The following is a 25790-nucleotide window of genomic DNA, read 5'->3' on the forward strand; positions in this document are numbered from 1 at the left end:
CACAACAGATTCATTCTAGTGCAGAATTTTACTATATATTAATATTATATTTTTATTACTATTTTATTACTGTAATCACCATAATCATGCCTTAGTAAACATAACTACAAAGAGGATTTGGGCCATAAGATTACTCAGCTGTCTGTAGAACACAGCTAAATATTTTGGTCTTGATCATTGAGCATCACTGGTTTGCTGCTTTCTCACTATCTTCTGGGTGTAGAAAATTTCCTTTCTATTGTTCTCCATGTTCTCTTCTGTAGAAAACCTGTAAGATTTAAAAAAAAAAAAAAAAAAAAGGTATTGCTATTTCACTACCTTTTAGCTTGAAGCAAAACTCTACATATAAAGTATCAGTTCCTGCTAATATTGGTGTCCATTCCAGCCACAGGCAAGGAACGGCTGATCTTTTCAAACAGCATGGTTAGAGTGAAATGAGCCAAAACAACGACTGATAAACGCATTGCCGGGAGGTCCCTCTCTCTTAGCAGCGCCTCTGTCCCGCTGGCATGTGGCCCAGGAGCAGGTAATAAAGGGACATGGGCTGTTAGCACGCTGGTGTGCACCTTCTGACCATTGCTTGGTGCCGGGCAGGGGCAGGAGGAAAGAGCAAAACCTCGGAGTTCTTGGTGTGCCCTCTCTAGTGGCAACAGTTCCCACAGATCCAGGCTGCTCACTGTATCTCATGGGCCGGCCTTGCTCTTTTCCAAAACAACAATCCTTAGAGCTGTGCCACCGGAGCTCAACTGCTGTTTCCAGTGGATTAGAATGAGTTACATCAGTTCAGCCCTTTTCCTTAAAAAAAATACACAGTCAGTTGGGCAACCTGGATTTCTCCTCCAAAAACTGGAACAGAAAAAGAAACTGCAAAATTTTGACTTAAGTGCTCCATGTTTTCTCAGGGTTTCGGTTTTGTTCTCAAAAGAATTCACTTTGTTTTATTTTAATGGAATATTTTCAGCCTTTGGGAACAGGATAAAATTTTATTCCCTGATTTTTTACTTCTATCTTTTCTTTTCTCAGCCTTCCTCCACATTTTTTCTTTCCATCTCCCCACTTTACTAGAAAAAGTAAGGAAAGTTTAAACATGTTTGATAGTAAAAACCTCAACACTTCCAATATTTTTTCCTAAGATGGAAGACATAAGCTGTGAAAAGTAGGGTTTCTCACATTTTCCTTAATCTTACCCATTTCCTTCTTCTTTCAACTTCTGTCCTGCAGTGTATTGTGGAGGAATTAATAAAATATATGTGCATTAAAAGTTCTCCTAAACTCCTGCCAAGTTGTTTAGAGAAAATCTTCTGTAAATTAAAAACATTAAAAACTGCACTCTTGTGAAGCTGTTGTTTAGAATGCTTCCTCAGTATGTGAGAGCACTAAGATGGTACAAATATTTCAGAAACTATGCTGAAGGAGAGAATAAAAGAGATTTGTTTTTTGCTGAGCATGGAAGGAACAAGGGCACAGAAATATGACAAACAGCAGCAATCACTTTCTTTTTATTTTTTAATTATTTTGGCCATTGTAACTAATCTGGGGAAGTAGACTCCATTAACTAGTATCTCTGTTGGAATGAACCAGAATTAGCAAGAACAAAACAAAAATCCAAATTATTTCTGAAATGCAGGCTGAATAGTTTAGATCAAAGCCTGTAGATTATAGCTATCTGTTAGAACAGTAGACTGGCTATAACTTTGAAGGCCTGTGTCTTCCATTTCCAACCCCCAGCTGATCCTTTGATAATCTGGGGGCTTTCAACAGGGAACTCATAAATATTATATAGCCATAAAGGGTCAATTTAAAACCCCTGTACATGGTGGGGGGGGGGGGGAAGGCAGCATTGTAGTTCACTGGAGCACAGCTGATTCAGAAGCCAGACTAAAATCCAAGCTTCCAAGACCTGCAGAAGCATAAAGACAAACAGTCATCTCTCCAAAATACAGGGGTCACTAGGAGACAGGTTACTATCAAAAGCCTCTTCTACTATCAAAAGAGAACTTCCCTTCTGACCCACACACCACAGCAAACTCTGCATTGAGTCCAACACAGACTGAAGCAGAGAGCTGTTAGAGATGAGGCATTCATGTCTGAATTTGAGGAATTACTTGTCACAGGATATCAGAATAACTCCTGGACTAAGAGGGGTAATGTTGTACAGCACTATACATTTCCATTATGGATGTAACAATTTAAAATACTTTGTGGTCAGCTACGTGAGGAGAAAAATGGAAAAGCCACTGAAGTCTGCTACAAACAGTGGAAAGATTTTCATAGGAAGTGCTAAAAAAGAGTACAATACTGATGTTACAAAGAAAAACAAGCACTTAGAAAAAACATACCCTGTACTTTTATTAAAGAAGCAAATAGGTTGGTCTGAATTACTTGGTGTTTGGTGTATGTAGGTCACAGTGGGCTTAACACAGTATTGCTCCCATTAGGATGGTGTTACAGATGTGCCCAGGAATCCTGAGAATGATCCCGTGGCCTGTTTTGGAGAGTGCTGTACAAACATTCAAGAAGATAGAGTCCTTACCTGGAGGACATTGTAATTAAAGCAGGTTTCAAGCACTGGGTGTAACAAACAAATGGAGAATGGGGCACAGTAATGATAGGAAAGTGTAGATGGATAAACTGGTTATGATGCAGGGCTAGCACAAATAAACACAGCAAGAAGAGGAATATTTTACATTGATTAAGAGGAATAACTGATTCATACGAAACAGCAGTCAGTCCACATAGGACAGTGCTGCATCTCATTTCTGTGGTGCTTCATGGTAACATTGAAAAACAGTCTTCCCTAGCACATATGTGGGCACGGGCAGAGCCTTTCTCTTCTTCTCTCAGGTATGTGCCAAAACAATCTTCTTCTGTCATGGAAGATACCTCGTGAGTGTGAGTGCTTGTGAAGTTGCAAGCCCTCATTTTGTCCCTTGGCACCATCCTAAAATTCTGATCAACCCACCAGTGTTCACGGCCATTTCAGGAGATGTTGGAGGATGCTCAAAAGATTGGTTATTTTTCTGGAGTCCTGGCCACCTTCCCATTTGATGCTTTTTCTGCACAGTTTTCCTGGCACTTCACTCAGACATACTCTTGCCAGGCACCCTCACAGACTTCTTTAATGTAAGAAGAGCCCCAAAGCCCAGAATCATCTTTGCATCTGTGCTGATGCACAGTTCAGGCTTCTGAGTGGATACAGAAACAGGATCTAATCCATTGGGTAATATGCAGCTTTATGTCTCTACCCTGCTTTGCTATGCCAGCAGTGTGGAGGGAACCATCCAGTCTCCAGACTCCTGGGAACCTTGGTGAAGGTGAGCTGGCCCAGCTTCAGTGCAGGTATCCCTGCAGTGCAGGTATTATATTCATAACAACCAGCAGAAAAACTAGCAAAAATGGAGGTGACATTTCCTCTAAAAGGCAGAGGTGTCTGTACCCATTCACATGAGACTGCCTGCATCTTTAGACTGTACAGGGCACCCTGTACAAACCTGTTTGGATACTGACTACTGTATCAGGCTCTGAAGAAACTACTGTGGTGCTGATGCAATATCTATTTCAGAACTGCTCAACTGTCTTCACACATAGCTCCAACTCCTTTCCAATCCAAGTGCAGACACAACCAGTTTAAGTGTCTGTGTGAAGGCGTACAGCCACCACCTCTGGAAAGAAAATGGAAACACTTGGTTGCACCTAGTAAAGCACAAGGCTTCAGGCACAGCCACCCATGTGGTATTGTCACTTGCAGATGGTCAGCTTTGGACACCCTGCAGCCTCTTGGAAGCTGGAATGAACATTAGAGGGCAGCAATTCCATTGTGATGCTGTTTGAGGCTAAAAGCAGTTAACAGTTGACTTTGGACCTTTGGATCAAAAGGTCAGTGTGAAGGCATCCATCCAGATTTGTGAAGAAATTATTTCCTGTATTACTCTGAACTTTGGTCACCACATTTCTCCCTCAGTCCAAAAGAGTTTATGTTTGTTAACTTTAAAGATGCATGTGACAGCATGAGTCTCTGAGAAAATTGCAGGAATTCTTGCTCTCCTTGTGTACTTTGAAAATAATCTCAATATACACAGAATTTAATTCCACAGTGTATAAAAGGCTGTGCAGGACTGTTTTAACTACAGATTTTCAAAAGCCTTGGCAAATTCAATCAAAGATGGCTGCTTAATAAAATGAAAATACTTTGTGTATGTGGTTCAGCTAGGATAATTTTCTTCACAGCAGCCTGTATAGTGCTGTGCTTTGTTTTTTTTACTAAACGAGCACTGATAACACATGTTGTTTTAGCTGGTACTGGCAGTGTTTGCTCAGCACCAAGGCCTTTTCTTTTCCCCACCCTGCTCCACTGGTGAGGCTGGGGCTGCACAAGAGGCTGGGAGAGGACACAGCTGAGCCAGGGGATGTAATATGCCAGACTGTGTGACATTGTGCTCAGGAGGACATGCAGGAGGAAAGGAGAAGGATGAAGGGGGAATGTTCTGAGTTATGGTCTTTGTCTTCTCAAGCAACTGTCAGGTGTGTTGAGGCCCTGCTTCCCTGGAAGCAGCTGAACACATACCTGTTGATGACAAGGGGCAAATGAATTCCTTATTGTGCTTTACTTGCATGTGCAGCTTTGATTTTCTTATCAAATTGCCTTTATATCAACCTGCAAGTTTCCTCTCTTTTACTCTTCCAATCCTCTCCCCCCCACCTGCCATAAGAAAGCCATCAAGTGACTTGAGTGAGGATGTAGCTGCCAGCTGGGGCCAACCTACTGCAGTCCTTTTGGGTGTCCAATGTGAGACAAGAGGATTTTGAGATAACACCCCCGATCAGAGTGTGCTAGGAATTTTTAGCTGTTAGTGGTAGGGGTTCATACTTTTTGTCTTACTGTATGTAAGAGTCTGGCACGTTAGTGATTGGTTTGGACTTTTGCTATTTATCGTAGCACTTACCATCTTACTCTGCTGTGCAAGGGAACGTCTTCTTATCAGCAATGGCCTTGTGTCTGAGGTGGCACAGGGCCCAGACATCTCTGCTCTACAGGGCAGGCTGGAACACCACTGGAATGGGGTTAATTCCCATCACAGTTGCCTGTAGGGTGCTGTGGCTTAGACTGGTGACTAGGGCAGCGTAAACAACTCAGGGGTGTTTTAGGTGGCACTGAACACTGCCACAGTGTCAAGGCCTTTGCTTTTTATCTCTCTTCCCTGCCAGTGAGTAGGCTGGGCATGAACAAGGGCCTGGGGAGAAAATAGAAGCAGGACAGCTGACCTCAGCTAACTGAAGTACCGTTCATTACTAAGCAAAGGCAGAACCTTCAACTCATAAAATTGATGCAGATGGACTGAGTCATGCTCCTGCAATCAGTTTGCAGTTATGTAACTTTACACAGAATTATACATGTGTGTGTGTATATGTACATATAAAGAATGAATTATTTACTTAGAACATTAAAGATTACTGCCTTCTAAAAAAATAATTTCACAGTTATCACATAAAAACTTGGTTCTGCTGAATTCAGCAAGCATTTATTGTCTGTTTTCCAAGGTAAAACCTCAATCCAAAGTTTACATGTCTTTTTTTTTTTTTTTTTTGTGAATATGGCTTGTGTTGCAATTTCATGGTGGTGTCAAACCAACATAAATTAAACACAATTACAAAATACTGAGAAACCAACCTTTAAAGATGAAGCAATTGCTCATACTGATTCACCATTTGAAATTAATTCTAATTGGCACTGAAAATTTTACTTTCCTGTTGCAAACTTTCACTATTACCAGAGCTACTACTGTAGAGGCAAATATACAAAATAAAATGTTGATGCCTTTCATGCTACAAAATTAGCTTTATTTTCCAGTGGAGAATTACAACAGTTTGTGACATAGGAAAAAAAAAAAAACCAAAATAGAAGAAAATATTTGTTTAGTTTTTACACTTTTTTTACTCCTATTCTATACCTTCTCTTTAAAATGCAAGTTCTGTAGGAAAAAGAAATTAAAAACTACTGAAATAAAACTGGCTAACACCAACCAAGGTTCAAATACAAACTACTTTAAAAATCCAGCCTGCTGAATGGTATCTAGTGTTATAAGTGAAGTGCTGCAAATAAACAATTTACAGGATAGAAGTCCAGAACACTACTGAAAGCTTAGCTAAAATTCTGCTGGAATAATGAGTTCATGGACTGTGTATCTATTTTCAGATGTAGTTATCCTGGGAAAAATCCACGTGAAATCTATGCACAAGAGTATTTCCATTAGTGAAACACTGTTAAATTGTAAGAGAAGATGCAGCTGTTTCTGTTACCCAGTTTCGTCTAATCCTCCTCTGCCACCACCAGGCTGTACTGTCACTGAACAGCTGCAGTTCTCAAAGCTTTCCGCATCACAGGAGCTCCCTGAACCAACAGTTTAAAAGTGTATACGGGACTAAGCATCAGGAGTTCTGAATTCTTGTTTTGGTTCTCCCATTGCTGTTCCACGACCTGCCAGGTTAAATCACTTCCCTTCTTGTTTCTGGGATGGAAAGGCACTGCTGATCCCCTTTTCCGTTTCCAGGGCACTAAAGATGAATTCTGTGAAATCCACACCAGTCCTTTGTACTGGGTATGCAAGAACCAAACCAACAACGCCAGTACACATTCTCTGAGAAGGGGTTGCATATACCTGAATGCTGAGACATGTCTAGCCTTTGCCACAGTGTAGGTGAAAGACATGGAGGAGAGGCCAGCCCTACAATCATTTCTCACCAAGGCACTGCTGGAACACAGCACCACAGCTCCAGATAAGCACTGGTTTTCCCTCTCAGCCTTATGTATGGAGAACATCTACCTGCTATAGCTTTCTATTCCTTATCTGCTGCAAAAGCATTACAAAATGGAGATAGTCAGGGCTCAGGATCAAGGCCAGAGTCTCCATTCCTAGGGATTTAGGACTTAATTTTAAGTAAAAATAAGACAGAGTACTGGTTATAATGAAGAAGTGATAATACTAATCAGAAGGGACTACTATTTCTTCCGGAGAAAAGAAGCTGTTTTCTAAAGTGTGTATTTGTAGGAATGAAACACCTTCCAGAGAAATCTCTCAGTCCTGCTGGTAAAACATTATGTTCATTTGACAAAGCACACATCCAAACTACTAAGTGTGACTGTTTTAAGGGCTTTTCAACAAACAAGTTGTTCTGCATGATGACTGCTGGCAGGTTAAGTGCCCCCAGACTCATCAGTCCTTTTCACAGCCAGACCCCCACCAAAATCACAGCCATAGAGTTCGACCCGAAGGGCAATCCCACGGTACCATGTTTTTGGAACAATGCGGATGAACCTGGACAGGATGGGTGGGTTAAAAAAATTCTTGATGTGTCCATTGCTGTTTGTATTACCCAAGAAAACCTGTAAATACACAAACACAATTAGTTAAAAGGTGGCATTTGAAAAATACTCTGCATTTTCTCTTCACAACAGATCCAAGCTGTTGCATTAGTCACACCCAGGGTAGATGGACTGGCTCATCTCTGGTTTTAAACAAGACCACAACAAGTCTCTTCCTAATGTGCTGGGTTAAAAGTAGTTCAGGCCAGCAATACCTGAGTCTGAATGGATTAAACAGCCTCTGTTTCTATGAGAAAATTTGCCATTCTAATTTTTAATGGACCAAACCCTCAAACTCCCCTTATTTCACCACTGATAATAGCCCTTGTGGGTTAGGTTTGTGTGGTAATACAGGGAAAAAATACAAAATACTCTGTCTGCTCTGTGGGTACATGAAATTCCCCAGCTCTGCTATAGCAACACTGCTCACTATCATTAATTTCACTTAAAAAATCAGGGCAGAAATAAAAAAAAAACTAAAAGAGGCCCTGGGGAATCCATTATTCACTCAAATTAAATGTCCTTGTGCATTCAAACTAAATGTTCTCCTTTACAAACAGTGTTAGCTCCTTTTATCACAATTTGGCTGCATTCTCTGCAGACACAGCGTTCATTCCTTTTATTATGATTAATCATGATTACTAAAATCAGATGGGTACTGTGGCATTATCTGTAGTAACCTCAGCTCCCTACCACTTTACAGTCCAGTGAGAATATCAGTTTCACTGGGCATTCTGCCTTTGAGCCTTGACTGTGTCCAGCACCTAAAACCAAACAATTCAATTCAAAACAACAAAAAAATTCAGTTCCCTGGGCTGACAGTGATACCTTTGGTATTGAGCTTGAACCCTCTGTGTAGGATTTCCACTCAGAGCCTTCATTGCTGTACAGAAGAACATAGGTTTTCACAAAGTTTTCAGCTGACATAGATGTGACCCCCTGCGTAGCAATAGCAGTGATCTTCTTAACTGTGAGGAGATCGATTTGCAGCCACTGTTGGTTGTTGTTAAACTACAATTGATATGAAAATTTGTGTATTAGCAAACATGTAAATGTCTGTATTTGCTTAAGTGAAAAGCATGTTAACAGGTAATTAAAACTGTATCAAAGAAGTCCAGAAGAATAAAGCCTGAGGCAAGTCACAAGCATTCTTAGTGACCTATATAATTAACTTCATCACTGCAGGTAGTGTATTTGGAGTCTTAAGATTTAAGCTTTCATGTCCAATGCATAATGAAATATAACAGATTTACCTCCATTTTCACATCATTCACATCATTCCAGTTTCACATCAGATCTCCCAGTGTTAAAACTAATACTTAACACTAATACCAAATGCTTATACAAAAGAGCAGCTTCCACCAAATCTCAAGGTGCTTTGTGAAGAAATGCAGCTCCATTTCAAAGACACAGAAGCTCACATGCCTTGCTGAAGGTCACCCACCTCCAGATCCACTAAGCTGCACTGCCTATAAGCCAACCCAGAATGGGTTTCTTTAACCCCTTTGAGACAAATATTTAAATTGCACACATCTCCTGAAATTAAACAGGCTATTCCCACAGGGAAGTTCTGCAGACTGTGGCCCAGAGGAGACCATCCATCTCTCAAAGTATGTCATTGCTGTTGCCAGAAGCTCAGCAAATTTTCTGCTAAAGAGCTGAGCGGTGCTCTTCCCAAAGGATAGTTGTGAAGTGACCCTATCTGCTCAGCACTGGACAGAGCATGCAGGAAGCACCATGACCACACAGGCAGCACCAATTTATTAACCAGATTTCCCTGCTGCCTTCCCTGTTATGCTCTTGTTACCTTGGCTCGCCAGGCATTCATCTTTCCATTCTGATTGAGACGAGCAAGTGAAGCATCCCATGTGTTAAACCAGGATGTCTTAGTAGATGAGGCTGTTATCTGGGTATTCTTGATCTCTCCACTTTCCATTCCAAGTGGCAAAGAGCAACCTGTTGAGAAGTGCACTGTGTCATCTCCAGTACACCCAAGTGGCCACAGCTAAAGCAACAGTATTGGAATGGAGAAGACCCACGGTTTGTCAGAATGGAAGCAGTTGACCAATTCTTACCATCTACTTCACAGCCCAGAAGCTCCATGCGAAGAGTAGGCCTGTTGTAGGCCTCAGTGGAGTAGAGTCTGATGTACCTAGCAATAATAGGGGGATCAATGCTGTTCTCTTTTACATCATAGGCATTGGAATTACCGTCAAAAATCTGTTTAAAAGAAAAAAAATTAAAAACCCACACATACTTAATTTAATGCAAACACTAGTTTGGATGCTAAAGCCTGCTCTTTTACAAATGTAGTCTTTTTTATGCCCTTAGCCCCATCCACAGTGATAGCACACCCTATGGTGCAGGGCCATTTGAAATATCTCATAGTCACATATTAGCATATTTGGAAGTGTCTGAAGGCCTCAGTTTAAATAAGGAACCTTTTTTAAAATGTAAGTCAATAAAAATACATGAGCAAACAGGCAAAAGGAGAGGTAAAAGACAGCATGCTTTCAGTTTGGGAGTCGTACCACAGAAACCTTGGTGTAAATTGAAGGGAGCTGTAATAGGCTGGTAGGGCTGGAGCAGCTGGGCATAAGATGAACCTCTTTCAGCATACAACCACACTCACCACACAGGCCTTCTGCAGGCAAATCAGACAGTTCAACATTCATCTGCTGGGACAATCAAAGGAAGGGATAAGAAGCAGCATCTAATCCCAAATGAGGTAAAGGCCTGATTTTTAGTTCAGCTTCCTGCTTCCTTCAAAAAAGCTGCCATGGCCTTAGGAAATAATATAGGGGGAGATGCCTGTGAGAAAGCCAGACTCCACACATCAAGGTCACAAGGCCAATCCAAATCCCAGTAGAGGTAGGTCCTCACCTTACAATTTGTCTTCTAGTCAGAATTTCATTAGTTTGGTAAATGCCCTTTGGGGCTTCCAGCTGTACCTATTAAGGCTCCAAAGGCCACAATTTTTTCCACTCTAACATTAACTAAGACTCACTGTATCACTCAGTGATGCCGCCTAGGTTATTGCAACCCCCACGGCACAGACAGACCTTTCTTGTTGGTGAGCTGTCTCCTTTGAAGGTGCTCCATGTCCGTTTGTCTTTGCTGTAAACAAGAAAATACTTCTGGATGTACAAGGACTTTAAAAACTGCCTGGCTCCCTGTGTTTGTATCCCAGTGAGCAAAACTTGTCTCTGAAAGTCCACCTACAAGAGCAAAGAGTGTTTATAAAGTCAATAATGCACAGCAAAACCCATATAATTCTTCGGCACTTTAACATGCATAACACTAACATTCTCTAAGGCAATAATAGATTCCAGAGTATCTATCAGAGATCTATCAACTTAATGCTCTCTCATTTAATTTGTGTTTTTGCATGTGCATTTAATTTCAGCATTTAATGCTGAGCCATTTTACAGGGTTCAGCACTGCACCACAAAGGCACCTCAAAAATATCTGTGTGTCTGTGGTAGGCACAACTCACCCCCTGGCCCAATTTTACAGATAGGTCAAGGACCACAGAGAAATTAAAGGCTCACACTTTTAGAAGCCACCTCTAATTTTGGTTACGAAGACTGCAGAAAGGCATATGACATTCTGAAGTGCTGAAAAGCCACCATTCCTGCTGATACCATATCTAAGCACTTAGCACATAAAAACAAATCTGGAAGGTGTGCCTGTCAGCAGTGAAACTCATTCTTTGGGACATGCCCTCCACACCTCTGCATGCTTCACTGCAGCAACCTCAGCTTCTCACCACCACAGCCCCCTGTTAAATTCTTTCTCTTCCCAATGTTATTTACAGTTTCACATCAGATCTCCCAACCTTCTCCCCCTACTTCACTTCCACTAACTCGCCAGTATGTCAAATGTTGGCAAATCAAACACAACAGCCACCTGCTGAACTTGAGTCTCTCTTGCCTTCCAACCAATTTTAATGAGATTTATAAGAAATCAACTATTCTCCCCAAATTTGGATGCAAATGGCTATGTAGTGCAAAAGTCATTGGGAAGGCAGAAAAACACAGAAGTAAGGCGACTGAATGATAGAGAGCTTGAAGTCATAATTATAAGCTTAGTTTCCCTGTGAAGATAACTGAGCTCTGTCAAGCGGGACAGCAGCAAACAAATCAAAGAAAAACTATCTGAATCAAGGCTTGAGCATATGACACCTTAAATGATCACTTAACAAACATATACATACGAACATGTACTGTTAGGTAGACAAAGGAAAAATAAAGCAGTAGAAACAATGACCCCATTTACCTACAAAATGTTTACAATCTAAATTGTGATGGTAACTGTCCAGTCAATGAGCCTCAATAACAGCAGATACTGGGTAAGCCCAGGAAAGAAGAATAGTTCATGGCATGAAGAATCTTGCCACATTTTTTTCAGTCTTCCCCAACAGTCTTCTCAGTGACAAGAGCAGCTTGACCTTCTAAAATAAGCTGCAGGAAAATCATAACTCAATTATGTTGTACTTTACCTGGATCCAAGGGAGTTCTTCCTCCATTGTAGTACTCCAAGCATTGTATGTTCCATAATTATTTAATCGGGCTAACTTAGGTTCCCAATAGTCTAGACAGAAAATACAAATAAAGCAATAATTTTAAGAGGCACTGAAAAAACATAAACTGAGGCTGTTATTAGCTTTGAGTTGGCTAACAAATTTCCCACCCCCCACCCAAAGGATTAAAGAAAAAAAAAATACAAACAAGAGGTCTAAAACCATAATCTAGGATAATTTGGACATGGTCAGCAAGTGAAAGTTATCTGCACCCTGAAAAGCTTTAAAGTTGGCAAAATGACAAAAATAATAGACTTTTATGTAACACACTGTCTGCTAATTTGGAGCCAGGGTCTTGAGTTTGCTAAACAAATTTTGGCCCCCAGAAGGATCAGACACAAATGTGCTCTACATTCATGGAAGAGAGCTCTCCTTTGCATAACAAGGTTTCCAAGTTAAAAACTGGTATAGAATATATATTACAAACCAGCTTTCAAGCCTTCATAACACTCTGTGGGGAAACAAAGAAAATCAAATCCACAAAAAATTAGGTTTCACAAAAGAAGTTATTTTTTATTTCAAGGGAAAGGATGGGAATTCCTGCATGCGTGTGTAACCTGTACAGTTTGATTTGACACTGTCCGTGTAAAATTCTAAGAAAATTCTCTAAGTAATGATCCCACTTTTGTACCACAGATAAACTTGACAAAGACTCTGTAATTGCTCTGGATGCCAGGGTTCCTAAGTCTTTCATAACAGATATATTTTGTACTTTCACATCTCACACCGCATGCAAATCTCAAAACCTTTTTGAATGCTTGGTGTTATTTTCAAACAGAGAATCCAAGGGACAAAAAATGCTGGATTTATTTCTGATCATCCATCAGGCCACAAACAGAGGCCCTGACTCTCCATCTTGTGACACTGATAGCAGACCTGTGACACTTAAAATACAACGATGATGACTACCTAACAGAGCTCTCAGTCTCTGCTTGCAGCACTAGTGAGACCTTTAGCCTCACAGCTGATTCACTACTGAACTGATCTTGAAAAACACTGGAGAAGCCAAAAGAAGACAGAACTGCAACACTTTGCTGGGGGTGTTCGGGAGCATGCACAGACCTTTTAAAGGATAAACTCACCTATGTGATGTGAAGCATCAATCTGTGAATCAAGTATAACCCCACTTGCCAGGCCCATTGGAATCCTGCACTCTGAAGGGAGCACAGTAAGTTTGTGGTTGAAGTAAATGAGGGCTATTCCAATATATATTCTGGTGAAATCTAAGACAACACCGCTCAGGACAATAGTGTAATTCTAGTACACTATTAATTATAATAATTGTTATTATTATTATCTAGTAATTCTATAACACACCCTCTTCCCAGAGAAGTCTAAATCAAGCCCTGCAATTTCTCTCAACACATTAATCCACTAGTCACAGTAGGGAAACCTCAAATTCAAAGCTAGCATGCCAAAGGAATAAAGATAGTGTGCTAAATAATTCAAAGCTAGCATTGCTGGAAGCTAAATTTTTTTTCTTCTAGAACAAATTTACAGTGACCACTCCACCATGTCCTTAAATGTGAATAATTTCCTAAGTTCTATTTTGTTTTTTTTTGCAGAACAATCTCCCAAATTTATTTCTAGTGATCCTGAAAGGGTAGAGAAGACTTCATAACTTGACTTTCCCAGCCAAAACCCACTGTAGTTCATACCTTTCTCTATAACCAAATAGGATGTCTGCATTCCTGCTTGTTGGTATTCCCCTACTTCAGTGTCTAAAAGCCACCAGCCAGGTCTCTGTGGTTTCATTTCAATTGTTCTAAATGAGCCTTGAAAAAAGGAAATGAAATGTATCAGAAACATTTGCGTTAAAAGGCTGATATCAGTGAGGCTGAATTTTAAACCAAAGACCTTCCTATGACCTAATCCAGAAAATTTAAATACACATTGTAATGAGAGCAGTAACTTCCACCATATCAGTGATTTTTTTTCTTAGCAAGCTAGTTCTAGCTGGAGACTGAGATTGGAATCAGGTTGCCAGATCAAAACCCAACCTTTGGTGATGGTTCAAAGTACAAAACCTTGGCTGCCTGTACATAACAACAGATATCTGCACATTAACTACAGTGCTCAACAGTGTAGTGAACAGTGTTTATTACATAATGGTAAGTCTGTGGAGCTGGTTATGATTCTTACTCTTGCTGTGCCAGTGTGTTGTTCCAGTAATGAAAAGGATATAAAGAAGCCAAAGTGGGAAAATTAGAAGTATGGGCCCTCCCCTCACTTTCTGCATGCTCCAGGAGTGCCAAGGATTAAGCAGGAAGTAGGTATGGTTTCAGTTGCTTGATACACTTTTTAGAAAGCACAGGACATGTTCTCATTGCTTTTCTTGTATTCCTAGTTACTGCAGACAATGCTCCAGGTAATTCCAGCTAATTCTGGTTCCCATTTAAACAAAAATATGTAGATTTCACAATTAAAAGCACTACATTAACAATAATGAAATAAAATAGTGAATAAACTACCCCTAATATTCACTAAAACTCCTAGTATTCCAAGCCAGTCCTATTATTTCGATCTCCTTGTTGTCTTTTCTCTTTCTTGAATTCTTGTAGCTGGCAATACAGGCTTCATAAGTGCTGTTATTGCACACTGGCACTGCTGACACTGATGGGGCAAAGGATTTCATCCTGCAGTCTAATGAATACTTACAGCCTCTTTCTCCCTGGAGAGAGAATAAGAATTCTCCTAGGGCGTACAGTTCTCATTTCTGTTCTGTATCACTTACCTGGACATTAAAACCCCCAAACTCTCACCATATGGAGACCTTTAAATTGGTATGATAATGACAAACTGCAGAGGTCACCCCTTAGAACTTACTCTGCTCTGATGCTTACCTGGGAGGAGAGTGTATGTACCAAGCTGATGCTCTGGCTCTCCTTGTTCTATGAAAGTCTGTCCATGAAAATGAACAACATGAATGTCTTTTGGGCCACCCATATTCAGCAAGTGCCATCGGACTGTTTCACCTTCATACATCCTCAAGCCTTGCAAATTGTAGGTAATCCCATTAATAGCTGAAAATAATAAGATTGTTAGTCAGGAAAACTGATCACAAAACAGGTCTCAAAGTGCTAGAAAGTAATTACTGAAATTAGCAACATATTTAATGAAGCAATGCATTTGGGAAAAACATAGTTTTTTCCAATTTCAAGTGCAACACACTTCACGGTGCATGTAAACAAATTCAGAAAATCCAGGGACCTCAACAGAAGATTTGAGCACAGCTTGGTAGCAGCACATGGCAGCCAGAAGAACAAAAATATTTAAATGTAAGATGGGAATATCAGGCCCAAAAGAAAGGACAGCTATCCAAAACTCTTTCTGAAGCTTCCATTTCCACAGGTACAACTGACATACCTCTATACGGAGAGGTGCATGAAGGGCTGTTCTACAGCTGCTTCAAATTCCTCAATATTGGGATTGGTCAAATTATTAAAATAATGATTGGTCAATAATGATTGGTCAAATTATTAAAATATTTTTAAATTTCTTGCAAGAAGTTGTGAGGGTACTTGCTTCTTATTGCAAAGAAGACTTCTTTGTTTCTTTTTTTCTTTTAATGGGGGGAATATACATGTGAATGCAAGAGAGAAGTTTTTTGTTGAAAGTTTCAGTCTAATATATCCTTTCTTTATTTTAACAGCAAATTTCCCATCACTGCTAATTTTTACATGTAAACCCATGACTGCTATCAGTACAATGGATAACAAAAAAAATTCACATAACTAATGTGGGGGATTTATACATGTTGAAAATTACCATGAGCTGAGATACTTCCCCTGACATCTTTCCCTCTACCCCAATAAACTGCATATTTGGCAAAATGAAATAGGTACCATAGAATTTGTGGCATTGCTGCGTTTCTTGTGTCTTCTCATTACAAGGCCTTCCAGAATGTTTGTCAAAGTACCAGCTTTTCTCTTCATCAAAGACCATAAAAAGCAAGAAGAAGTCTCGGGTATATGTCCTGCTGCTGTTTGATTTGCTGAAGAATCCTTTTTCACAGATCAGTATTGGCCCTATCAAACCAGACTGAATGTCTTTCTCCTAGAAGGTAATAAACTCATATTAGTGGTAAAAGTGGATTTCCGAAAAGATATAAGAAAAACCCCATAGCATTCCGCAGGAAGGCATCAGCCCCTAAAAATCTAAAGCAGGTCCTAGAATTACTGCTCCCTTCTATCTTTACTCTTCCCTGCTCAGTCAACCAGAGTTGCCCAGTTCAAATTCTTCCATACTTTATGTCCTGTTTTAAATGAGTGCAAGAGATTAAATGTCAGGTGGGAACATCGAGCCCAAAAGAAAGGACAGCTATCAAAAAATGTGTTCTGCAGCTTGCACTTCTATAGCCATGCATCATTTGGAGATATTCAAAACCCAGCTGAACATTGGCTCTGGACATACTACTCCAGCTGACTCTGCCTGAATTGCAGTGGTGGACTGGATGATCTCTGGTGATGCCTTCCAACACAAGTGTTTCTATGGTTCTGTGATCAACCCAAGCAACACCACCACTTCTATTTTCATTCCCTTACCAGGTTTAAATCAGAGTAGTAGATCCAGGACCGACAAGCTGCTCCTGACTGCACAGGGCCTGATCGCCGGTTTGCGTACCATACATATATGTAGCTGTTATTAGGCTGAACTTCATCTTCTTTAAACCAAGCAGTAGATTCATCATCATAAACGCTTCCCTCAGAGGACTTTTCATAGAGGACTCCATGGGCGTGGAGAGAATATGGTCTGGATGCCAGATTCTTAAAATGAACCTAAAAAACCCAAAATAGACTCTGTTCAGCAAACTCAGGCCTAAACCAAAGTCCCCACACACTATATTTCCATGACCTCAAACCAGATCAAGATTTGCATAAAGATTACAGGCTGCATTGTACATGGAAAAGCCAGCAGAGAGAGATTTTGATCTCCAGGCATCTCCATGCAGAGTCTCCACCTTTGATACAGGTAGTTTTCTGAAAAATCACAAGTCTAGCTCCCTGTCTTCCACCAAGTCGAGGCTCCCAGGACATTTACTGCTGCCCCTCATACCTGGAGCTGCTTAGTTACTGCCAGCAGGGAAACGGGGAGTCTATCTCATGCTTTGTTGCAGTTGTTATAATATAGTAACTCTAGACCTCTGTATGTATCATTCTTGCTGAAATCCGTGCTTTCCACTTCTCCCAGAGAAACACCAGGATAGTAGGATTACTTATTTACCTCTTCTTAGAGAATATCACTCCCAAGCTGCAATATCTTATTCTTCTCTGACTCGTGATTTAAACATAGCCTGGTAAGTTCCTGTTGCACTCCTACTGAAATAAGCAGAAAGCACTGAGATCTGTTCTCCCTAAGTCCATCCCTGTGTGTTGGAAGATTGGATGAAGAAGAATAAGAGAAGGGAAATTCTACAGCAGTGCTTCCTAATGCAAATATACCACAGTGTCACCAGGGATATGGTTCCTCTTCATCCTTGTTGACAGTTCTAATAAAATCCTGCACATTTACATAGCAAAACTTTTTAGAGGAAATTGTGTATTTTCCCAAAAAGTATATCTTAATCTTGAACACACATGTACTAATTTTTAAGTTTAGACAACTCATTTTTCATTAACATTAAACCTAAATCTTATTTTACAGTAGACCAGTGAGCCAGTATTTAATGTTGGGAAACATAAGAAAGAAAAACAGAATTTAATTTGCTGTGGACAGGAGAGAAAAAAGATATGTTTCAAAGAAACACATCACAGTGCTTACAAGTTCACAGTGCAATTTCTAGCTTTGAAAACTGTTTCCCCTCCATCATCTTTTAAAAAATTGTGGTATTTTTAGATACATTCTGTCACACTCCAAGATCACTGTAAGAATCTTATTCTGCACACACAATCAAAACATTGACCTACTAGGATAACATCGTCCACTTCAGCCCGAATAACTGGTCCCAGGATGCCAAGATGTTCTGTATATTCATCTTCATCCTGAAGAGTCAAAAAGGTACTGTCTGTATAGCTCTGGAAAATCACCTTATGTCTGCTGCCATCTTTACAGGTTTTGTCATTCCTCATTGCACTGAAAGGAAAACCCCAATTAAAATCCCACACAGGGAATCAGAAATAATAGCTTTGATAAAACCTGACAACTCGTACAGCAGAAACATTTTAGAATTCTGTGAATATAAAGAATAAACACTCAAATGGCTTCAAACTCTGTCAGGGAAGGTTTAGATTGGATATTAGCAAATATTTCTTTACCAAAAGGGTTGCCCAGGGAAGTGGTTGAGTCTTGGTCCCTGGAAGTGTTTAGAAGATATGTGGATATGGTTCTGAGTGACATGGTTTAGTGGTGAACCTGGCAGGGCTGGGTTAAAGGTTGGACTCAATGATCTTAAAGGTGTTTTCCAACCTTCTGTGAATCTACAAAATGAGTGTCAGATGATTCTGAAAATCATGGCTTGCAATGTTTAAGCAATTCAAGTTCTACAGTTGGATAAGAGATCCCCCAACCATTTGGTAAACTATCCCTGAAAAACTCCAACAAGTCTCTCAAAACCCATCTGAGCTCTATTTTCCTTTTTTTTTAGCCTTAATAATCTGAATTGGAGCTTGGCTGAGTGTAGTGAGCCTATCACCTACACCATACCGTCTCTCAAATATTTACATCTGATAATACCTGCATTTAGCTGGTGTTAAAATAAACTTTTACACCTTCAAACTGTTGTTCAGATCTTAAATAGGAGCACTGAAACGCTATTATAATTACCTACAAATCTTGCTTTATTATCAATTCTGCAAAAACCAGACATTTAACATAAGTTACATAGCTGAAAACCTGGGTTTTAGCTCTTCAACACACTGAGACAGGATATGCCATGGGCTCTCATAAATTCACTGGAACTATTTAGCTCACATAGCTGAGAATGAACACCTCTGGAGAGACCTATATAGAGGTCTAAGTATAAAAAAATTCTTGATTTTGCAAGTGCCCAAAGAAACTGTCTTGTTTCTGCTATTTTTGCAAGTGCCATTTATATGGACTGAGATGAGGCAGGAGTAAACCCGGAGAATACTGAAAAAGTTTTATTTTTATTTTTATTTCCATCAAATGAAATGGAAATTCAGTTTGAGAAATAACCTATGTTTGGAGATTCATTTTGCAAAATGAAAATATTCTTGCTCCTGTTTTGGCTGCTTTGATAAAAATCCAAAGTTATGCAAGTTTTGGTTCAGCTTTTTGATGAAAAGTGACAAGGAATTCTATGCCTTTTTGGGTGAACACTGAACCTAACCTGTATCAATTAAGAGAGTGATTTTTTAGTACAGTGATTCTCTCAGTATATTCTCACATAATCTTTGCTGTGGCACAGTAGTAAGTCTTGCCTGTCAAAATGTAAGAAAATCCCCCAGCATTAGGATTTGTGATCAAGTCACCTTCTGATTTCTCTAAACAGCAGGAGCAGCTTTGTTTTTACTCTTAATATAAGGCAGTCACCTGTGTGGTTAAACACCTTGCAGCTTTCATATACTTTTTAATACTGCAGCCTTGTGAAGTTGGAAAGTGCTGTTATCCTATTTTCCAACAGAGAACTGAGACACCAGAACTATTTCCTGCTAGTGCTAGAAACTGATTTTATCTACCTATAAGCACATCCCATTCAAGATTCCATCAGTTAGTCCATTAAATTCCTGGAAAGACTTTACACAAGGAGGTCTCTGTCCTGTGTACATGTACCAAGAACAGAAGCACAAAGTAAAACATTCAAGTAGAACAAAACAAGCAGCAAGATTCCCTGTTGACCTCTCACAGTGAGTTTTATAAATGATGTATTAAATACTGTTACTAGTGAGTCTACAAAAGGGAGTTAAAAAGAAAAAAGAGTTCTTAACTGTGTTGTGCTCGATTATGGTAATCTCACTCTGACATTTCTAAGGGGGGTGAATCTCCCGTGGAAAATTCTTATGGTTCTGCCACTGAAATGTCAGAAATCAGATGGCACGTTACAGATGCTTTTGACTTTATCAGCATGTGAATCAACATTCTGCAAGGAAATTTCAGGATGGTGTGCCAAGTGAAAGCAAACGATTTAGGCAAACCTTTTCTTATATCCTGCATAGTTCCAGCAGACCTCTTTAGCTGCAATGTAGTATCTTCTCTTATTTCCTCTGCTGCGCAGGTAGTGCTCAGCAATGTCGTCAGGGTTACGCTGCCTGCTGATGTTCACCTTGGGGTCTGTCATGTAGGGGTCATCAAAGCTCACATAATGGTACTCGTATTCCCCGCCCGAGCTCTCATCGCTGTAGGATTCTCCTATCACATATTCGTAGTCGCCGTCTGCTCGGGGAAGCCCGATTGTGATGGATGGCCTGAACTGCCGCGGGCTGAGGGTGTCACCCAGAGACTCTCCGTGCCTGGCTCTGTTCACATCCACCCTCTGGCTGGCCTCACTGGCTGCCTTGGTGGCATCTGTGCAACACGGCGCTGCTGTGTGGTTGGTCCCACCCGGAAACAACACACGGCCAAACCCTGCCATGGAATTGCTGGGCTTTTTGGGGTATCTACTCCGTGGGCGCAGCAAGTAGGTAATTTTTGCGTCTTCCTTCTTTCTCCTTCGGATCTTGATGAAGGTTCCAGATAAAGTCAAGGTACTGTTGTTTCCCTCCTTTCCTTTCTGAGTTAGGTGAATGTGGCTCCCTTTCTGGTTTTCCCCCATTAGATGTGAGAACCCTTGATACTTCTTCATATCCTCCTTATTTATGGATGCTGTACCATTTCTGCCATGATGATTTAACTTATCACCAGCAGATTTATCTAAGCTTGGCTCTAATCCTGGAATCATCTTTGCAGACGCCAAATTCCATTCCTCACTAGTCATTTTAGATGAATATTTCCTGGCCCCGGGCAATGATGCTTCTACTAAGTTCTTCACTACAGCAGGACTGGAATTAGGGTTTTTATTGTCTAACATATATTCTAAAGAAACAACATCTGCCGGTTTATCTTTGGATATCCTGGGTTCAGAAAGGCTGGATGCATTAGACCCATCTCCTACTATGAGGTCCAAATCCAGTGTCAAGTTAACTGTGTGCATGGCATTTTCCATCTTCTTTCCCTCCTCTTCCAGATCATCATCATATTCATTTGGCAGTTGGCCAGTTCCCATCATGGCTTCATTGGATGTGTTCTCTGTATGATGCACACCATGAGGTGCATAAGTCTTGTCAGAAAATGAGACATTTTTATTTCGGATATGATTTAGAAGGGCATTCATCTTTTGGACAGAGTAAAACTTAATGGCCAGAGAGCTTCGCCTTCTCCTTTTCTTGTTAGTGGTATAATTTCCTCTTCCTGTGCTTTGCTCTTGATGTTCTTCTGGAAAAGGTTTACTGTCCTTTCCACCAGCTGGAAGCTCTCCTGCAATATTCACTGGGCCTTCCCCATTGCTCAGCAAGTGTTCATCTGCAGACATATTATTGTGAGCTATTTCATAGTTGCTTTGGTTTCTATTCTCAAATACCAAGTCAGCTTCTCCATCACTTGTGGAAGCTAAAAATAAATCCTTTTCTGCTGTGACTGATGTGTGATTTGAATGGAATGTTTCAGCCTTGACTGGGGGAAGAGGAGTGATATGAGTTTCTAAGAACTTAGAGTTGTTTGTTGTTCCACTGCTATTTATAGCTGTCCAACCTGAGCCAACTGCCACTTCAGAACTTGTGACATCAGTGTCTTCATACTGCTCCCAGGCCAGTGCTGTAAGATTCTGTTTTTCTTCATCACCTGCTGCCTTTCTTGAGCCTCGGATGGAGTAAAAAGAAGCAAGATAATCTTGGTAATCTGATTCCTCCTTGTTTTCTTCATTTTCCTGCACAACTTCCTCAGCTGAGGTAGTAACAGCCTTTCTTTCAGTCTTGGTGGGACTTAAAGCCACAAAATCAAATGTTTCATCTTCCTCATAGTCACACTTCGCATCCCTGAATCTCAGCCTCATGCCATAACTCATTTCCGGGGTGCCCCAGGATGCCAAAAGCCAAGTACCTGCAGTTGAAATAAAAGTGTTATGAGAATGGACATTGTCTGTCATGTAAGCGGCCAAGGCAAATAGCTGGTGCTGCTTCTACAGCACCTGCTATAGCAGACTGCTAATCTTTATCTGGGATATTAACGAGCTCTCACTGCAATGAAAAAGAATTATTAAATGTAGACAAATAAGAGCAACATATAAACACATCTAGGAGATGCAACTCTTTTGCACAGATTAAGCTGTAACTAGAACCTGAATCCAAAAATAACCCATGAAATAGATGGATGTGAAAAAGAAAGAAACAAATTAAAGGATCCTATGTTTAGATCTGGATCTAAGGGTGAGACCTCTCAAGATGAAGTTTCAATTTTATCCTGTCCTTACTGGTGCATGCACTGCTACCTAGATAGAACATTCTGAGCAGAGCAAATGCATCCTGAGACAACGCTAGCAAACATCTGACAAACACTGTATTTTAAAAGCTTTTGGATGAATCATGGATGATCTCTACTAAGTAAAATAAGAACAAAGCAATTTGAATTTCCAATCTAACACTAGCCATTAAGCTGCCAATCTGAAGCATCTCAGATTAATTTAAAGGTTTTAATAATTCCTCCAAAACCTCATCACAAGGTAAGTTCTCTATTGGAAACTAGAATCTTCAGAGAATAAAATAAAATCTGTTTCTCTAAACAACATCAAATCAAGTTCTTTGCTTGTTACACCTTGCTTTTGGAACTAGTAGAAAAGACAGAATAGACAGACTAACACCCTGAGAAACAGGTTTTTTTTATTAAAAAGGTCACATACAATTCTTCCTGTATTGATCAGCTTCAAGTGACCTGCACAGCTTTCCTGATTTCTAACAGCAAATTTATCAAAGAAAATATGCCCTAGGTGGAAAGAATAGATTGCATACCAAAATCAAGTAAAAATATAACTTTATTACTGGGGAGGTTTCCATAAAGTCTAATAGAGTTCTAATGATTCTCTAGTCTTGAGCAACACAGGCCACTTAAATATTTTTAAGCTATAAGGTCTTGATGCTATGCAATACATAAAATATATATATATTTAAAAATGAGATATTTTAAATGTGATAAGGAAGTTAGAATTATCCTTAGAATTAACCTTGAAGGAAGTTAGAATTATCACTCACAATGCACAGATTTCAATGACAAAGAATCTGTCCTTTTGGAAGTAATGCCTTAACTTTAAACTACATGGGTTCTGATGCCCCCTCTTCCAAGACATGGTGTTAATTCTAGACATTGAGATGCATCCCACAGACCAGTGACCCAGTTCAGGCAGGCAGACTTTACTGCTGCTGAATGACCTCAAACATAAGGTCAAGTGTGGCCATTTTGCCCAGTAATGACCAGCAGAACTTGGCAGTTTCAGCCCATTTTAGACTGCTCAGAACAGACAAGAATGTGGCAAACCTGGAAATCATACAATGGAGCTCATACCAGTTTCCGAGAAGAATCTTACCTTAAAATTATCATTACTAACCCCAGTATGAATTGTGAAGTGAAAAAAAGACAAATCACAAGATGACCAACAAAAAGAACCTCAGTACAGCATACAATTATGCTAAGTTGGTGTAGCCAGCAAGACTCCATGCACATCACTTGCACTGGTGAATGATTCAAAGTTTTCTGGCACTGTGTTTATCAGAAGAGTTTTCTCCCCTGTTTAGATAAGCCCTTACAGACTGGAGATTAAATAATGTCTTAGAAGAGCTGTCAAACACTACAGTTCCATCACTTACCACCATTGTCCATTTCCACTGTGACTGATTCTCCGCTCATTGGGAAAAGGCTCAATGTATCCTCGTATTTCCCTTGATACAGAAAAAAGTGTCCAGCAAGGCGAACAGAGACAATCTCATCATGAGTGCCAACACTGAAAAAGTGCCACTGAACCACAGTATCTCGGCAAAACCCAAGGATTTCACTGCTGTCAGACACATAGCCATTTATTGCTAAAAGGAAAGCAAAGAAAAAGTGGTTTCAGTATTTTTGTTTTAAAACCTCCTGTTCCTTGATGTCAGTGCACTGGAAAGAGACTGGCACAGAGCTGAAACCATGGTATCTGAAAATATTATCTCTAAGGCAGCAGGGTGCTGCATCAAAATTTAGTTAACCCTTGTCTTTGCTTCAGGGTCCAGATCCAGCCTAGCTACTAGTGGCAAGGTGTGGGTAGGCCTTTTCCCCCTGACAGCTAGCAATAAAACAAGTGGAAATGGCCTCAAGCTGTACCAGGAGAGGTTCAGGGTGGATATTAGGAAAAATTTCTTCACTGAGTGTATAACCATTATAACAGGCTCCCAAAGGAAGTGGCAGAGTCATCATCTCTGGGAGTGTTCAAAAAACGATTGAACATGGCACTCTGCAATATGTTTTAGTGGGTACACTGGTATTAGGTGAGAGGCTGGACTTGATCTTGGAGGTCCTTTCCAACCTTTCTAATTTTATGATACTTCCTATTTCTGTCCAGTGCCACCTGGCACAGTTAGAAGTTCACTGACTCTCTGGAGGATTCCCCAATCACATGTACTTCTGAGAACAAGCAATCACTGAGTGCTCAGCTATTATTCATCTCAGTATTCCACTCACTGTGCATTATGTTCGAGTTATAGAACTTGGGATCATCCCTTTTAACAGTGGCTGGGTTGCTGCAGTACTCTTTGATGTTATCCTCTAGGTACCAGCTCTTATTTTCATCAAACACAGCAAACACTGCCTGCTGCTCCTCATCTGCCTTTTTCTGAAAGACAATCAACACAGCAGTTATATTTTATCAGCAGACACACATATTAAAAATTCAATCCTACAACCTCTTTCTTACTATGTAAGCAACACAAGCTTCATCAGAGTCCTGGTAAGTGTTATTCATAGGTTATGTGGAAGGGAGTAGAGGCTCCAGACTTCAATCCTACTACTGCAACCAACCTGCAGTGGAACGCTGAGCAAGCCTCTAGCACTGGTGATACACCACCAGCAGGTGGTTTATGACTGGGCTCTCTGTAACAGAACCAGACTTCTGGTTTGACCTGACAAAGCTTCTGACATTTTTTTCTCTCCAGTGATGCTTAAGTCTTTGCCAAGCAAGATTTCAATAACTCGTAAAGGGAAGCCCTCTCCCAGAACTCCTATGCTGTTCTGGTTGTTCTAGATTCATTGTGCTTGAGATTGTCAGATGCTGTGGAGTTGTCTCTGTTACAGAAAGGAACCATTAGGTCCAGAGTATGAAAATATAATAATAGCAGGAAAATTTATTATCAAGTCTAGAAATAGACTTTAAAGTCAGGCTGACCTTTTGTTGACCTTTCTTAGCGCTTGCTAAGAAACACAGAACATAATTCCTTTACTGCTGGGGACAGTTACAGGACTGTTTCTTCAGGAGCCTGTTGGTTTAACTGCTCTCCAAAGAACAGTTCTCTAAGGGAAGTAAAACTAAATTCAGTGTAGGATAAATAGCATTACTTGAGCAAAATCTGCCCAAACAAGTTACCTGCACACCCTTTTGCGTCAGTGCTTCACTTTTACAAATCAGAAGTGGGCCAATCAGTCCAGAAGCTATATCTCTCTCAATATTTACAGCACTGTGATACAGCCTTGTAATACATTGTGCATCCTTTGCAGTGGGTTGATCTGTTTTAGCAATTTTCCACTCATAAGTGTACATGTTCCCTGGTTCAACTCCTCTACTCTGGGTGCCATTGCCTAAGGAAAAACAAGAACAGTAATGATACAAATTCAGAGACAGCTCTTAGTATCAAGCTGCACCTTCTAATGATATTGGTGTAGTTTGGCCATTAAAAGCTA

At 40.2% G+C, this 25790-nt stretch overlaps 1 protein-coding gene across 3 annotated transcripts in view; it reads right to left on the minus strand.

Moving 5' to 3' along the window:
- Positions 1-5493: 5493 nt before the first annotated feature.
- The window catches only part of F5 (coagulation factor V), a 40651-nt gene continuing 20354 nt past the window's right edge, over positions 5494-25790 (minus strand). For all 3 annotated transcript variants that reach the window (XM_064410098.1, XM_064410097.1, XM_064410099.1), the window contains 16 exons: positions 25477-25688; positions 24579-24729; positions 23732-23944; positions 20036-21974; positions 17849-18014; positions 16487-16720; positions 15788-15998; positions 14786-14965; positions 13601-13717; positions 13025-13096; positions 11862-11953; positions 10423-10578; positions 9436-9580; positions 9168-9316; positions 8189-8371; positions 5494-7381 (listed from right to left, as the gene is read on the minus strand). In XM_064410098.1, coding sequence (XP_064266168.1) covers positions 7193-7381; positions 8189-8371; positions 9168-9316; positions 9436-9580; positions 10423-10578; positions 11862-11953; positions 13025-13096; positions 13601-13717; positions 14786-14965; positions 15788-15998; positions 16487-16720; positions 17849-18014; positions 20036-21974; positions 23732-23944; positions 24579-24729; positions 25477-25688 — 4409 coding nt within the window. In that variant the 3' untranslated portion in view covers positions 5494-7192. The remainder of the gene's footprint in view (positions 7382-8188; positions 8372-9167; positions 9317-9435; positions 9581-10422; positions 10579-11861; positions 11954-13024; positions 13097-13600; positions 13718-14785; positions 14966-15787; positions 15999-16486; positions 16721-17848; positions 18015-20035; positions 21975-23731; positions 23945-24578; positions 24730-25476; positions 25689-25790) is intronic.

The sequence above is a fragment of the Passer domesticus genome, chromosome 2 (genome assembly GCF_036417665.1).
Source record: "Passer domesticus isolate bPasDom1 chromosome 2, bPasDom1.hap1, whole genome shotgun sequence".
NCBI classification, from domain to species: Eukaryota; Metazoa; Chordata; class Aves; order Passeriformes; family Passeridae; genus Passer; species Passer domesticus.